Consider the following 16,525-nt stretch of genomic DNA (forward strand, 5'->3'; position numbering starts at 1 on the left):
AGGTCCCAGTCCCTGTTTCCGCATCTGCAATGTGGTGGCTATAAAGCATTGACTGGAGCCAGACATCCCCTCACATGCGTCCGACACCACACCTCATCCTGGGAATTTTAATGTATGTATCAAAGTTCTCTGAGATGTGCCCTCGTCTGGTCAGGGCAGGACAGGGTGGATCCTTATCCTCCTCTAGCACGCGCCTCCTCCTGGGTGGAGGGAGACCTGCTTGGTTCAGAAGTACGAGCAGCAGCTGTGGCCAGAGTCACCAAAGTGGAAGATGGGGATGCTCTGGGCACAAGGAGGACAGGAGCCAGTCTCTCCAGGAACTGACTGGCTGGGGATCGTGGGCCTCGCAGGAGGTCCTGGGCCAGACAAGGAAGGGCCCTGGCCTCGTCAAGGCCAGGCTCAGTGGACGCCGAGATGCACAGGTGTGGGCTAGTCAGGCCTCGTGGGCTGTCTCTGGGAAGAAGATCTCTCTGCATCTCCGCACTGTGTCCTGAGGGGAGACCACGCTGTGGCCAACGGTCCGGGGATCAGCATAGATCTCAAAGTCGTTCCCGCCCTGCACACAGGGAAGGGCAAAGGAGACCCTGAGGTGGTGCCTGGAGGAGGAGCTTCCCTCACCACAGGAGCTGCCCCTCCCCTCACAATCCCAGGCCAGACCCCAGGAGGAGCCACCAGGAAGTCCATGTTCACAGCCCCGTCAGTCCTGCCCTGACTTGTGACGTGGAGCAAGTGTCCAGCCCTCTTTGGGTCCTAAGCGCCCAATCTGCCTAATGGGGTTAGTGAGCATGGGCGGTCCTCCAGGAGCCCCCGCAAGAGGTCTGCTCTGTTGCCCTGAGTCCTGGCCTGGACCTCCAGTGTTTGGGTTGTGGGGAACCTGAGTGGGCTGCACTCACAGGGCTAGTCTCGTTCCCAAAGAAATGAATGGTGTCAAAGCTGTCCTGGTCCAGGCTGTCCAGACAGTAGCGCTTGTCCCAGCCCTCAGGGAAGACATCAAAGCTGATCATGCCTCCTGTGGGGCAGACAAGGGGGCATGCTTAGTGACTCAGGATCTTCAAGGACAGTCTGATTCAGGTGCAAACGGATGAGGCCCTTAGAGGATGAGGCCCTCAGAGTGCTGGGGGAGCCTCACCCAGCCAGCATGGCCCGGTGGGATGAGCGCAGTGCCCAAGGCAGGGAGAGGCGAGGAGTGGCCCAGAAACACTCAGGCTCAGAGAGCAGGAACAAGTTGTGGCCTGGGCTCCAGGTGAGGCCCTGGGTTGTGTATGGAGGAAGGAGGAGCCCGGGGACCCTGTGATCAGCACAGGCTTTAACTGAGCCTGGCAGCTGGTCTCGCCCTTGGCCACTGGGTGAGGGGGAGTTTGTGGTCAGGGATCAGTTGTGTCAGCCATGTGGCCGTCTGGATACGCTGCCAGTGGTGGAGGGGAGCGGGTGGGTCCAGAGGCCTCTGCCTTGGCCCTGGGACGTGCAAGCAGACTGAGCCCAGGAGGCATGAGGAAGAAAGCTCAGCTCCCGGCGTGGGGCATTTGCCTGGGCAGGGGGTGCTGGGCCCTGGCAAATACTAAACCCCTGCCTGCTTGGAGCTCAGTGTGCCTTGTTGTGCCCTGAGGGGTGGGCTCCTGGGCCAGGCCTCTCAGGTCCACTGTGGGATGGACATACCTCGGGAGAACCTCAATCCCTTGCCGGCAAACTCTGTCTTCAGGGCTTCCACAAACTTCTCCCGGATCTTCTCCTTCTGCAGAGGGAAGGGTGCAGACAGAAGCTCAGGAGGCCCAGCCCTATGCTAGGCCCTGTCCACACAGGCTCACTGGTCCTCTAGGTGGGTCTGACCCTCACATTACAAATGAGGAAACAGAGGTTCAGAGAGGGACTCTGCCTTTTCAATCAAGGTGCCCAGCCATAGTGGTAGAGCCAGGGCCTGATCTGGAAGGTCCTCGAAATGAACCTGGCCAGACACCTGTCCATGGGTGTGGATGGGGTATTTTGAAAGAGGCCTGCAAGCAGAGGTGGGAGGAGGAAGGCCCCAGGGACAGGCAGCCCAAGTCCTCGTCACATGTCCACCTTAGGGCACAGTTCAGACCCATCAGCTCTGCCCAAGATAACAGCAAACTGTGGCTCAGGCACCAGAAATGAGTGAGAGGCCAAGGGCAGAAGACCATGACCAAGCAGCATCAGGTCCCAGCACTGGTGTGGCGTAGGACGCTGATGTGGCCTCAGCAGTGGACCCATTCACTGGGCATGTTCTGTGGGCTGGGCTGGGCGATTCAGCAGGACCCAGGAGAGCCCCCGCCCCTGCCCCTCTGAGCAGCACCTTGATACGTGGAGCAGGGAACTGTCGCTCTGGGCCTGACCCTGCTGAGACTATGGCAGGCATGGCAGGCCAGGCCTGGGGGGGCCACGGAACACTAAGCCTGGCCACACATCTTGGCTTCTGGGCTGGGTGGGGCACGGGAACAAATGGAAAGGAAGCAGCACTGAGCTCTATGGGACATTCAGTCGCAGAGGACTGGCTTGAGAGGTTTGGAATCATTCTGGGAGGCCAGGGGCCACTGAGGATTTCAGGGCAAGGGAGCAGAGTGACTAGCACCACCTTGAACAGACTGGGCAGGGCTGGAACACAGAGGCAGGTGGTGTGGTACCTGGAGAGGTAGCCCTGGATGCCACAAGGGCTTATAGGACCCCACCCGAGATCTAAGGACAGGCTGCCAGGGCTCCAGGCTTGCCTGCTGTGCTGTGTGGCCGTGGGCAGGTATCGAAGTCTCTGAGCCTATTTTCTTGGTTAAGCATGGGGAAATGATTAATGAAGAGGGTGCTTCCCTCTTCTGGGAAAACAGATATGAGGGATGGGACACCTGCTGGCTCTGGCTCTGCCTTCCCAGTGGTTGTGTGGGCCCCAGGGAGGCCAGAGGCCCTCCAGAGGCCCTTAACTACTCCAACCAGAAAGATCCCTGTGGCTGTGGCCATGCCTACAGAAAGCCTCCAACACAGGGTAGGAGTCCTGTCGCTGAGCCCCTCCCCTCTCAGGGAAGCACCAGTGGGCAGTGGGCTGCACCAGTCTTCACTCTGCAGCCCACGGCCTAAGTGGCCCTGGGTATGTCATTTCCCCTCTGGCCTTCATTTAATGCCACTTGTTTCATAGATTCAATCAAAGGCAATCCCTAGGCTGGGTATGGCTCAGCGTCGAGTGCTGGCCTGGCATGCACGAGGCCTGCGCTCAACCCCAGCACCGCAAAAAGACAAAAAGTACTTCTGGGCACTTGCTGTGTATGAGGCACACAGGACCCATCAGCCAACAAGTCACACAAGTCTGTGGAGATGACAGTTTTGGCGAGAGCTGATGGAGGAACTGAGATCTTAAAAGTAGACAGTGTGGATGCTGGGGAAGCTAAGTCAGGGCAGCGGTGCAGGACTGACAGAGGTGCGGTGTGAACGTGAAGCTTGGGAGGGCCACCAGAAGGTGACATGTGAGCAGAGCTAAGGAGGTGAGCAGATGAGCTGGTGGGGGCTGAGTCTGCACCCTGGGAAACTGTCTGCTAAAGCAAGGAGGCCATGGCTGCAGCAGAGGGCAGAGGGAAGGGCAGCCAGCTGGTGAGAGAGGGCACGCACGGACGATGGGAACACATCAAGGAAGATGCCCACCATCCTGAGAGGGCATGGCGGACGGGGCAGATGCACACCCAATGCCGAGAGGAGGCTGAAGAGGAATAGGAGCCGGCAGAGCCCTCAGGGCTGGAGAGGGGCTGGGGAGCCTGGGAAGGACTGCCAGCAGGGGTGGGGGGTGACGACATGTGTAACAGATTGTCAAGGGCACTGCTGGAGAGCAGACCGGGCTGAGGGGGCAGGATTGGGGGCAGCCTGGGGAACAAGACAGTAGTCTTGGGAGTAGGGTGTTGGCCTGCAGCTGAGCAGACTTGAGGCTGGTTCCGGAGGCTGAAGGAACAGGAGTTGTTGGATCCTGGACCCTATGGGATGGGAAGGTGGCAACGACACACCCTAGGTGTTGGCTTGGGGAAGGAGGTAGCTGGGGTGCAGGTCATGAAGAAGGGAAACCAGCAAAAGAAGGGGCCCATAGCAGTGATACATGGCTACCAAAAGATGCTGGTTCAGCCGGGGCCACCCCCGACCCCACAGTTCACATTAATGAGAGAAAATAAAGGCTCAGAGAGGTTGAAAGACCCCAGTCCTACAGGCCTGCACTGGCATAGTGGGTGGCACCTTGTCCAGTTCAGAGAACTCGATCCTCTCCTCCAGGGTGCAGCTGCGACCAATGGGCGAGATGTTCAGCATGCCATTCCGGAACTCGATGAAGGTTCCGCTGGTGGTGAGGAAGGCCCGGGAAAGGAGGGCGGGAGCCAGGGAGAATGAGAGCCAGGGAGAATGAGTACAGTCTCCCTGACTTCACAGGGGACAAGAATCACCCACTGCTAAGTCAGGAGCTCAGGGCTGGGGTGCAGCTCTGTGGTAGGGTGCTTGCTAGCATGCTCCAGCCCTGGGTCCATGCCAGCATCACCACGGAGGGTGGGAAGCCAGGGAACTGAGTCCAGGTTCCATCTGGGAGACCCACACTTTTCCTCCCTTAAGTCCCAAGTTCTGGAGCCAGGCCAGATGGGACCTCACCGCTTCTTGGGCAGTCTGAGCAGGGCCATGTAGCTGAGGCAGAAGTTGATCAAGTCCTGTAGGAGTTCTTCTCCTAGGTGGTTCTGGATGGTCTGGACAAGGAACACAGGCTCTCAGATGTGGCAGAGATCTCTCCCCAGCCCAGAAGGTACCTGTGCAACGTCCCAGTGGGGAAAAGTGGGGTACTGATGGCTAGGTCCTGGGGGGTGCTGACCTGCTTGGAGAGCAGCCGTCCATGCTTATACTGCACCGTCCCGTTCTCAGCAAACACATAATCAAACTTCTCAATGACTTCAGGGCCACACAGAAGCCAGAGGGAGAAAGAGACAGCATGAGATCAGCGCCCCGCTTTACCCCGAGCAAGCAGAGCAGAGGAAGCCTGCACTCCTTGGTTTGGCCTTCAGAGCCCATGGGTTCCATCCTGAACCTGCTTCTCCAGCCCTCCTCTCCTTCCACAGCTTTTCCTTTCCCATGAGCCAATCACTCCTCCAGCTCTTTATATGTTCCCCCTAAGGTCCTCTGCTTATCCTTCAAGATCCAGCTCTTTCCTCTGGAAGCCTTCCAGGACTCCCAGCAGGGGGCGCCATTTCCACTCTGTGCTCCCACAGCCCCACAGTAGAGGAGACTCCCCTTCTGGGCTTCCCTGTTCCCTGGGCTGACTGCCTTGGGGAGTTTTCAGCTCTCGCTGCCCACAGAAGCTGCTGGGGTGGGTGAGCTGGGCTGCAGAAGGAGCAGGGCCAGGATGCTGCAGCAGGGTTTGGAGGGTGGGGGCGGTGATCACCTGGACTATGGTGGGGTGCTGGAAATGGAGAGGTGGACAGGAGAGGGAGATCATTTTGGACACACTGGTGGAAAAAAAAGGGGATGTGGGGAAAAGGAAAATTCAAGGAAGTTTCTGGTTTAAGGAACTAGAGGTTATCAGCTGCCACTTAGCTGAAGTAAAGGCTCTGGGATCCAAATCACTTCCTGGGAGACTTAGTCCACTGTTAGAAATGGGATGATCTCTCTCTACTCTGGCCAGGATTACCTGAGAGCTTTAACACCTGGTCATCTATCTTGCTTTGCTTTGCTTCCCTTCCCCACTTACTTCCTTCCTCCCCCCCCCCCCCCCCCCGTATTTAGTCCAGTGGTCTTTACCATTGACCTACAGCCCTAGCTCCTTTTATTTATTTTGAGACAGGGTCTTATTAAGTTGCTTAGGTCCTCACTAACTTTCTGAGGCTAGCCTGGAACTTGAGATCCTCCTGCCTCAGCCTCTCATGGCTGGGATTACAGGTCTAAACTACTGTGCTCTGCAACACCTGGTAATTTTCAACAAAATCATAGCCACTATTGATTATGTCCATTTTTTTAAAAGCCCAGGACCAGATGAATTCTCATCTGAATTCTACCACACTTTTTTTTTTTAATATTTATTTTTTAGTTGTAGATGGACACAACACAATGCCTTTATTTCTAGGTGGTGCTAAGGATCCAATGAGTCCCGCCCATGCTAGGCAAGCACGCTACCGCTGAGCCACAATCTCAGCCCCATAATGCCCATTTTAAAGAGGAGGAAATCTAGATTCAACAGGGAGTCATGAGGGAGTCATGAGAATGTAAACTGCAGAAGGTCAGGATTTGGTCAGCCTTGTTCCCAGCCCCTGCCTGGCCACTGGCTCACTCAGTGCTTGTTGACTCAGTAAGGGGGCATCTGGCTGCTGCTTCTCTACCTCTTTTGCCCCACAGAAGCAGTACAAGGTCTTTGGGGTGCCCAGGAATATCCTGACTCCCCAGCTCCCTGTTCCCTCTACCCTCACCACTGGAACAGGCTCCAGCCCACTCCTACCTTCATCCCCATCTCCCAGCTGCTCAGCAATCTTGGAGTAATCGGAGCCGCCCACCACTCCAATCTGCACCCGACTGCGCAGCTTCTGCAGGAAAGCTGATACCTCAGGGTCAATTTTCTGCAGTGGGGAAGGAGGAAGAGAAGGATTTTGACTCAGTAGACAGGGACCTCCACTTAACCCCCGCTTAGTGCTCAGAATCAGGGAGCTCACTTTCTACCTGATGTCAGTCACTAGGCACTGAGCACCATAATCTGAAAATCAGAAATGATCCAAAACTCAAAACTTTTTGCTCACTGACATAATACCACAAGTGGAAAATTTTATTCTTCACTTAATCTGATGGGTCACGGAAGCACACTAAAAATATTATATGTTGACCCAGTTATCCCGCTGCTCAGTATATACCCTAGCACTTAGAATCAGCATACTACAGTGATAGACCCACATCAATGTTTATAGCAGCTCAATTCATAATAGCTAAGCTATGGAACCAACCTGGGTGCCCTTCAACAGATGAATGGATTAATTAAATGTGGTACATATACACAATAGAATATTACTCAGCCACAAAAAAGAATGACTTTATGACTTTTTCTGGTAAGTGGATGGATCTGGAGACTATCATATTAAGTGAAATAAGCCAATCCCCAAAAACCAAAGGCCCAGGGCTGGGGATACAGCTTAGCTGGTAGAGTACTTGCCTTGCATGCACTAGGCCCTGGGTTTTATCCTCAGCACCACAAAAAACAAAAACAAAAAAACAACAACAAAGGCCCAGTGTTCTCTCTGATACTCTGATACATCTCTGATGCTAATTCACAACAAGGGGGAAGGGAGGGAATAGAAGTTCACTGGATTGGACCAAGGGAAATGAAAGGGAGGGAGGATGGGAATAGGAAAAACAGTATAATGGGGGCTGGGGATGTGGCTCAAGCTGTAGCGGTAATGCGCTCGCCTGGCATGCCTGTGGCCCGGGTTCGATCCTCAGCACCACATACAAACAAAGATGTTGTGTCTGCCGAAAACTAAAAAAAAAAATTAAATATTAAAATTCTCTCTCTCTCTAAAAAAAAAAAAAACAAAACAAAAAAAACAGTATAATGAATCAGACATAACTTTTCTGTTTTCATATATGACTATACCACTGGTGAAACTCCACATCATGTACAACCACAAGAATGGGATCCTAATTAGAATAAGTTATACTCCATGTATGTATAACATGTAAAAATACACTCTACTGTCATGTACATATCTAAAAAAGAAAAAAAAATTGTATAAAATAGGGCCAGGGTATAGCTCAGTGGCACAGCACTTGTCTACCATTCATGAGGCCCTGGGTTTGATGCCCAGCACCAAAAAATAAAAAAAATAAAAAGGAAAAATATAACATTGCCTTCAGGCTATGTGGCAATGTGTATAAGGTGTGTGTGTACTGTTTCCAGTAGTGGGGATTTGACCCAGGGGCACTCTACCACTAAGCTACAATTAAACCCCATTTTTAAACATTTTGAGGCAGGGTATTGCTAAGTTGCCCAGGCTGGCCATGAACTTGTGATCCTCTTGCTTTGGTCTCCTGAGTATCTGGGATCATGGGTGAGCGACATCCCACTCAGCTGTATAAGGTATATGTGAAACATGAATGAATTTTGTGTTTAGCCCTATGTCCTAGCCCCAAAATATCTTGTTATCTCATTATGTATGTGCAAATATTAAAAAATATGAAAAAATCCAAAATATCTCTAGTCCCAAGTATTTTGGATAAGGGATATTCACTTGTCCCTCACTTGTTTTGATGTCTAAAACTAAATGTACCTTAATTCAAACTCTGACTCAAGTCTCTAACAACAGGATGACCTTGAGCAAATGGCTTTGTCTTTCTTTCCCTCAATGTCTCTTCTGTTAGATGGGTACATAGTAGTAACCATATACAGGGGCAGCTGTTAGAATTAAATGGGATAATGTATCCAAAGGACTTGGAAATGAAAAACAATGAACTGGTGACTGATGATGTGAAAAGATTCTCCTAATGAAATGTTAGTGAGTTATAAACTGAATTTTCATCCATTTAAATATACAAAAATGACAACATCTAAAGTGGGTGACAATGCAGGGAAATAGGCACTCTTGGATATTGTTGGGGGGAATGCAAACTGGTATAGCTATTTTGGAAGGTAATTTAGCAGGATCTATTAAACTTAAAATGCATATACCCCATCACCTGGAATTTCCACTTCTCTTGCCCAGGTATATATGGAGATTCATAAGGGGTATATTTAAAATAGTGAAAAAACTGCAAGCAACTTACATGCTTGTCAACAGGAGAATGACACATACCTACTCTACTGCAGGTACTCAGGTAAGGCAGGCCTGTGCTTCAATATAATAGGAAACCAAGACACAATGTTAACTACCAAAAGCAAGTCACAGGAAGGCACATATAGTATAATGCCACTTAATTAAAAATAGCCTTACAAAACAATGCCTAATATTTTCACTGGGCAAATAGTTCCAGATAAAGGTCTGGAAAGAAGCCACCCAAGCAACTTTGGGGAGGGAACTGAGCCCCTTCCTTGTGGGTTCGGAGGGGACTTTAGCCTTCCCTATTATATTATTTTTCATTCTTTACAAAAATGAATGTGTCCTGTGAACACACATATAATTGAAAATTTACTTTTGAAAAACGCAAAGCACAGGGCCTGCAGTGGACAATAAACAGGCAGTCCTTGTTCAGGCTGTTGTGATACAGCAAAGGGTGGGGGGAGGTGTGCCTAGGCCCCACCACCCTCCCTCCAGGCTGCCTCTGGCTCCAGGATCCACACCCAGCAAGGGGGCTGATCCCTTTCCAAATCCCCATCCCCAGCCAAGGCAACTTGGCTAAAGGGGAGGGGAGGGGCCTTGGGAGGCTAAGACCTGGGTTCCTATCAGCCTCTGTCCAGAAACACATCCCCACTACTCCTGCTACGGGAGGAACCTCCGGTGGCTCTTGGGGCCCTCCTGCTGGAGGGTGGAATACCCACAGGGTAGGCACGAGTGAAGCCTGCTTATTCATGCATCCAGCTGGTGAGGGTGGGTCTGAGGACTCGCCCACGATGAGAGCAAAGGGAGAAAACTGGGTGCGGTGCAGAGGTCGGAGGATGGCCCCACGGGTTGATTCGGAAGGAGAACTTCACTTCCATTCTCACTGTGCCTCAGTATCTCCATTGTAACCAACTCCAGGTTTATGGAGCTCCCGAAAAAGGAAAGTAGCCCTCTCCGCTCCATGACACGAGTGGAAAGTGGGCGGGTGGGGGCTTGAGAAACGAAACGCAGCCTCAGACCTGCAAACTCAGGGGCGGGAGGGCTCCGAGAGCCTCTTGCCCCCACCAGAGGGCGACGCTGACATTTCGGCGCGCGCCAGGCCTTGCTGGGACCGTGGCTTCAGATGCCAGCTTCGACTACTGGTGCATCCTAGGGCTGAGACGGGGTGGGAGCCCCGGAGCCAGACCTCGCCTTACGGAACCCTCCCGGGGAAAGAGCCGGGCCCCCACCCACAGCCCCCTCCCTCCAGGACTGGAACTACCCCAGCGCTCCCGAGAAGGTCAGGGCGCGCGCGCCCGGAAGGCTGGGGCACGGGGTACCAAGGTCCCCTTCACCAGGGGAGCTCGGCCCCAGGAAGGCAAGGGCGGGAACCGCTGCATCCCACACCAGGATCGGGAGTGTCCGCGGTCACGCCGCCGAAGGCCCCATGCTTGCCCTCGCGGGTCCGCGTAACTCTCCGGGCCGGGGATTCGGAACGTCGGGGCGCTACCTGGCGAGCCGGCGTGAGGGTCCCGTCCACGTCAAACAAGCAGAGGACGCGCTCCTTCCTTCGGGCGCCCTCGGCGGTGACAGCCATGGCTGCAGCTCCGCGCGCCGGGCGGAGTCACTGGATGCGGCCGCCCAGGTCACGCCGGGCGGAGACTGGACGGGGCGGGGCCGGGAGCCCGGGAGGCGGCGCCGCGCGGAGGGGGCGTGGCCAGGGCGGGCCGGACGGGGGCGGGGTCTGGGCCCGCCGAAAGGAGGCTGGAGCGCTCTGGCGGGGGCGTGGCACAGCGTCCCGCGGGCCGGAGGCGGGGCCTGAGCCTGCGCACCGAAACGGGTCTGCGACTACGGCTGCGGAAGGACCGGGAAGGGCGGAGCAAGGCCCCGCTGGGCAGGTCGGACTCGCCCTCGCCGCTGCCAAGATTTTCAGGACAGTCCCTTTGTCCTACAAGGCTTGAACTGTAAATTTCCTCATGGCTCAGGCTTTGGACTTTGTCTGACAGCCTTCCTGATGTCATTCGGTGCACTCCTAAGGCCCAGCTCTTCGTCCTCCTCCGTGAAGTACCGCGTCCAAACTGGGCGCGGTGGCGCTCGCCTGCAATCCCAGCTGCTTAGCAGGTGGAGGCAGGAGGAACGCAAGTTCAAAGCCAGTCACAGCAATTTAGCGAGGCCCTGTCTCAAAATAAAAAAGGACTCTGGGTGTGGCTTATATCTTAAAGGCCCCTGGGTTCAATACCTGGTCCACCCCCCCCCCAAAAAAAAAGCCTGCCCAGTTCCCACTTTTTTCGGGGGGAGACTAGGGATTGAATCCAAGGGTGCTTTACCACTGAACTACATCATCAACCCTTTATATTTTTTATTTTGAGACAGGGTATCTCTGAGTTGCTTAGAGCCTTGCTAAACTGATGAGGCTGGCCTCGAATTTGTGATCTTCTGCCAGTCTCCCTAGTCGCTGGAATTACAGGCAAGCACTATTGATCCTTGCTTTGCTGTTTTATATGTTTCTATCTCCCTATTTTTACCTGAGAAGGAAAGTAACTTTGAAGTGACTAACCTGTTTTTTTGTTTCTGCTTTCTTGGGCTCTTCCCTGTCTGTAAAACCAACCTACTGCCAAGCATGGTGCCCATGCCAGTAATCCTAGGGACACATATTTTACTTGCTCTGGGAGCAAGTCTAGGAGGTGCTAATTCCTCCACCTGCTGAAGAGAAAGGGGTGTGCCTGACACTTCACAGAGCACCTAGCAGCAGCAGTTCAGCCAGGTGGAGTCAGAAAAGGTAAGGGAAGCACTTACTGCAGGTGCTATTTTAAAAAAAAAAATTTTATTTTTTAGTTGTAGTTGGATACAATACCTTTATTTATTTATTTATTTTTATGTGGTGCTGAGGATCGAACCCAGGGCCTTGCATGTGCTAGGTGAGTGTTCCACCACTGAGCCACAACCCCAACCCTGCAGGTGCTAATTTTAAGAGGCATCAAAAGTTCTGTAATCAAGCTGGGCTCAGTGGTACAGGCCTGTAATCCCAGCTACTCAGGAAGCTGAGGCAGAAGGACCTCAAGGTCAGGCCAATGTCAATAACTTAGCAAGATCCTGTCTCAAATTTAAACAACAATTTTAAAAATCACAGAGGATGTAAAACACTTGCTTAGCATGTGTAAGGCTGTGGGTTCTATCCCTGGAACTAAAAAAAAAAAAAAAAAAAAAAAAACAGTAGTCACTGGGATTACAGGTGTGCACCACTTGCCTGGGTGTCAAGATAATATTTTAATGTAATATATATTTTTTTCATCTGTAAACAAAGTATGAAAAAAAATTAAAAACAGGATCAGTGATGGAATATGCTGAGAGGCCATGTTGGAGTCAGAGGTCAAAGGAAAAGTCAGTCTTTTTCCAGACCCTGGTGGCAGAGTTTGATTCTTCAACAATATGATATGCCTGACACTCCTCTGGGTCCTAGGAACACTGCCGGGAACAAATTAAGGGTCTCACCTCCCAGGGGCTTTTGTATGTGCTGTTAATGTGGACAGCTAACTGTTTTGTTTTTGTGGTGCTGAAAAGCATGTGGTCTATCCCTCAGCTATACACCCAGCCCTGCTCTGTCCTGACCTGCTCTGAGTTGGTTCTGGCAGGGCCTGTCTAGTGCCTGTGGATGGGACTGGAATTACCCAGATTTAGTCTATGATACCTCACAGGTGATCCCTGTTTCACTGGTTGAATGCAGTTTCCTGGAACCGGCCCTTGGCATGGGTATCAGGTAGTTCTGGGATGCTGTCCACCGCGTAGGATGAGGTTTTGTCTTCCTAGAACTGGATCCACCTTTCCAAAGACAAAGATAAGTTCCCTTGTCCCCACACCCATGCCTTAGACTGCGGAGAACTAGTCTTCTTACAACACAGTTTCTATAGCTTCTCATCTGAATTTTCAACCACAGGCATTTCACCTGAAACCCAGGTGACTGGCTCTGAAGCACAGACCCAGGGATACCAGATGGGGGAAATCCCTGCGGCCTCCAGTATGTCCCTTTAACTCATCCTTGGCAACTGGTGCTCAGATGGGGCCCTGGGGAAAGGAAGGAGCAAGCCAGGGAGGGAGGACTGGCCAGAAGGGTGGCTTTGAGAGTACCAGAGGAAGCCAGGACTGAACCAGAGGGCCTGAGACCCTAACCTGGCAGGGTTCTTTTCAGGAAAGAAGACCCTGGGCTCTTCTGAGCCAAACACGAGCCTGAGGTTTGAAGGTTAGTGATATTCATGTTTGGTGGGCACGGTGTAGCTCCCGCTTTGGGATTTTTCTTGTGTTTCCCAATCTGTCTCTGAAGTACCCAACTTCAAGAGGTGGGTGCTAACACCAGAGAAATGCAGTGATTTTCCTAGGGTCACACGTACAGTCAGGATTCCCGTCTCAGTTCTGTACCCCCAAATCCTATGCTTTCTCCTGGCTCCTCCCTGGTGGTGCAGGCAGTGTTGAAATCAACACACTGAAAGAATATAGAGGCTGTTGACTTTCTTTTTCTCTACCTGGAACGTGATCTTTTGAGGGGTGGGCAGCCTCTTCTGTGTTGTTGGGTTTGGAGGTGGGCAACCTCCGTGCCTTCCACTCTCAGCCATTCCTCTTCTAGGGATGGGGCCAGTAATGCTGCCAGGAAGATGAGGGAAGTAGGGAAGGAGGTGTTTTTAAAGAGGCATTGCAAAGGGATGTCACAGTTTGTTTTCCTTTTCAAAATACCTACGGGGTTTACATTGTTTTCACAATAGATAATTGAATTTGAACACTTGAAGGGCAAAGGACGCATGCTCAGAGATGGTGTTTGTTGGAGAGAGTGGAAGCTGTTGCTGGGTTGGTTCAGGTCCCATGAGGCTCTTAGCCAGTGGGGACAGATCAGTGGTTTCAGTGGATGAGAGCCCAGCCACAATTATTGGAAGAACTTGGTTAAGTTCTTTCCTGATTGTTCAAGCCAGGGGTGGGGAGAGGAGTCACACTAGGAGGGATCTTTGGAACCATCTGATACACGGTTTCCTACAGATCAAGAAAAAAGCCCAGGGAGGGGAAGGACTTGATCAAGGTCTCAAGGTGTCAATCCAGGTGGGCTGGAATTGAGGACCAGTTTCTTTTTTGATGACCTACCCCCTCCAGCCGATGTCTGTTCAATGCTGGGTTGGTGGGAGTGTGCGGGAGGCAACCCGGGGGTCAGGCGGACAGCTCTCGTGGGAAGAGGACACCGCTGGTCCCAAAGCGCTGAAAAAGGGATCCAGGTAGAGCAAATGTGGACTGAGCCATGGAGGTTGTGAAACCACCTGCGTGACAAAGGACTGGCAACTGAGGCAGGACGTGGGGTTGGATCATGAGAAGGGCCTTGATAACGTGAGGGCAAGGCGTTTGGCTATCACCCCGTGGACTCTTACTAGACCAAACAGTGACCCAGGTATGTGCGGAACTCCGCAAGCCCGGAGTTGGGCGGTGGGCCGGGCCGGGTATGCTGGTCCACAGCGCCCCCTGGTGTTCACCTCCCTTATGGCCTCGTGACCGTGCGCGGCTCTCTCCAGCTGATCCTGCACACCAGATCAGTTCCAGCCGCTTTCCATCTTTTCAAAGCCTCCAGCGCCTTGGTCAAGGAATCACGTTCAGTTGTGTGTCAGACCCTTGCTGGGCTCTTTGCCTGCCCTCTTGTTATCGGCAGCCAAACCAGGAAACCTGCCTGGATTGTGGCTGGCCATGGACTCGCATAAGAAATGAGGATGTAAAAAGGAAAAACGATTTTCCGCAGTTTAACTTTCTGGAGGAGCAGAGGCTGAGGCAGGAGGACTGCAAGTTCGAGGCTAGCTTTGGCAACTTAGTGAGACCCTGTCATAAAATAAAAATAGAGAACTGGGAGCCGGGCGGTGGCGCAGGCAGGTAATCCCACTGGCTCAGGAGGATTAAAAGTTCAAAGCCAGCCTCAGCAATTCAGTGAGGCCCTAAGCAACTTATTGAGACCCTGTCTCAAAAAAATAGAACGGGGGATGTTACTCAGTGGTAAAGTGCCCCTGGGTTCAATCCCAGTACCTGGGATTGAACTGGGGAGAAACAGACCGATCCCGGGTGTTACAGAAGATTTTAGAATTTATAGAAACAAAAATCAGGAGAGATACAAATGCAGATTCAGCAAGGCTGTGCTAGCCTGAGAACATGTCCCATTTAAGCTTCCCTGACAACACACCTGGCCATTCTCATTAGAGGAAGTTCAGGAGCTGAAAACCCTTTGGAACTTTTAATTTTAAAGGGGCTGTATGTCACTCTTTGAGGCCAGAGCCACTGTCTAGGCATGAGGACAGTGAGTCTCAGTCTGGTTCCCAACCAGCCTGGGCAGGTATTCCCCTAAACTACCATCTCACTCCCAAGCAGGTCCCTGCCCCCACCACTGTCACCTGACAGAGTTCCCTCAGGCACTGGGGAACTTTGCTGGAAGGTTCTCTTCTTAGAATTCCCTCTACCCCACCCCCACCCCCACCTGTGCCTCCTCACTGCATGTAACAACAAAGTGAGATACCAGAGAGCATGGTTAGCGTGGGCACCTTCAGATGTCCCGAAACATCTGCAAGGTTGGTAGTTTCTCAGGATGACGGAATTTCGGGTGATTTTTTTTTTTTTTCATCTTTGTGCTTTGTTTACTTTGATTTTCTAAATACATTCTTTTTTTTTTTTTTTTTCTTCTTCAGTGCTGGGGATCAAACTCAGGGCCTTACACACGATAGACAAGCACTCCATCAACTAAGCTACACCCCCAGCTCTGAAACACATTCCTTACAGTCTAATCACAGAAATCAAGGCACATTCAAAGTTCAAAGCTGGGGTAGCCTACAGGAGGCCATATGGCAGGGCGGTGGTTCTGTCTAAGCTCCAAAGTCTTGTCCAGGGCTTCTCCACAGCACCAGGCACACCTCCGTGCACCACTGCTCTCATCCTAGGCTACCTGCTGCAGTCTCTCACCATATGCGCCCCTCCCACCATGAATTAACACATGGGAACCACCCACTCTCCTGCTTGTTCACCCCCAAGTCCCTGCCCTGCACCTCCTGCTGCTCTCTGCCTACCTACTCTGTTGTCCTGGACCTTACAGCGTTCTCACTAGCTATACCCTTTGCTAGGAATCCAACCCCCAAGACCTGTGGTCTTCATCATTCTGGTAACAGATTAAATATTATGTGCTCAGAGAAGCCTCCCCAACCTAACCTATCCCTCCTTCCACACAATGCTGCCACCTGGCTTTATTACTTCTCTGGCACCATCACCATTTAGGATCCCCTAACTTGTCACTCTTGTCTCCCAGCCTCACCTGCCTAGGCAGGGCCTTGCCAACAGTGCTTACCACCACAGTGCGGTGGCTGCACATATTGCTCCCAGGGAAATGGCTGTGGGGTTGAATGAACCACCTCAGACTGGCTGTGAGTTGCAAAGTCTGGGGAAAACACCTGTTTTTTTTTTTTTTTTTTGAATTTTTTAATATTTATTTTTTAGTTATTGGCGGACACAACATCTTTGTTTATACGTGGTGCTGAGAATCAAACCCGGGACGCACGCACGCCAGGCGAGCGCGCTACCACTTGAGCCACATCCCCAGCCCCGAAAACACCTGTTTTCTGCCCTTCCCTCCAGAGGTAGATGGAAACACAACTGCAGGAGTTTGTAAGGTGAGGTGGGAGCCATTTCCATCTTACAGGGTCACTGAACTGGACAGGCCCCCCCAGTGGCAAAGCTGGGACTTATCTTCCAGTGTGTGACCTGGGTAAGAGTCTCAGGGACTCCTTCCTCTGAACAGGTTGTCC

At 52.2% G+C, this 16,525-nt stretch overlaps 2 protein-coding genes across 5 annotated transcripts in view; one reads left to right on the forward strand and one right to left on the reverse strand.

Annotated features, from left to right (window-relative positions):
* Positions 1–75: 75 nt before the first annotated feature.
* On the reverse strand, positions 76–10,371 carry Pmm1 (phosphomannomutase 1). Its single transcript, XM_076855232.2, has 8 exons — positions 10,234–10,371; positions 6,443–6,560; positions 4,829–4,905; positions 4,615–4,706; positions 4,213–4,312; positions 1,657–1,732; positions 894–1,009; positions 76–556 (listed from the first exon to the last, which is right to left on the reverse strand). The coding sequence occupies exons 1-8, from the start codon at positions 10,318–10,320 to the stop codon at positions 434–436; spliced, it is 789 nt and encodes a 262-aa protein (XP_076711347.1). The 5' UTR covers positions 10,321–10,371; the 3' UTR covers positions 76–433.
* A 2,496-nt stretch (positions 10,372–12,867) lies between these two features.
* Xrcc6 (X-ray repair cross complementing 6) overlaps positions 12,868–16,525 on the forward strand; it is a 51,050-nt gene continuing 47,392 nt past the window's right edge. For 2 of the 4 annotated variants that reach the window (XM_077109332.1, XM_076855239.2), the window contains exon 1: positions 12,884–12,960. The gene's annotated coding sequence lies outside the window, so the exon portion shown is untranslated. Of the gene's footprint in view, positions 12,961–16,525 lie in introns of all 4 variants that reach the window. The other 2 variants (XM_077109333.1, XM_076855233.2) reach the window with 2 other exon arrangements.

The sequence above is a fragment of the Callospermophilus lateralis genome, chromosome 4, assembly GCF_048772815.1.
Source record: "Callospermophilus lateralis isolate mCalLat2 chromosome 4, mCalLat2.hap1, whole genome shotgun sequence".
In the NCBI taxonomy this organism is placed as follows: Eukaryota; Metazoa; Chordata; class Mammalia; order Rodentia; family Sciuridae; genus Callospermophilus; species Callospermophilus lateralis.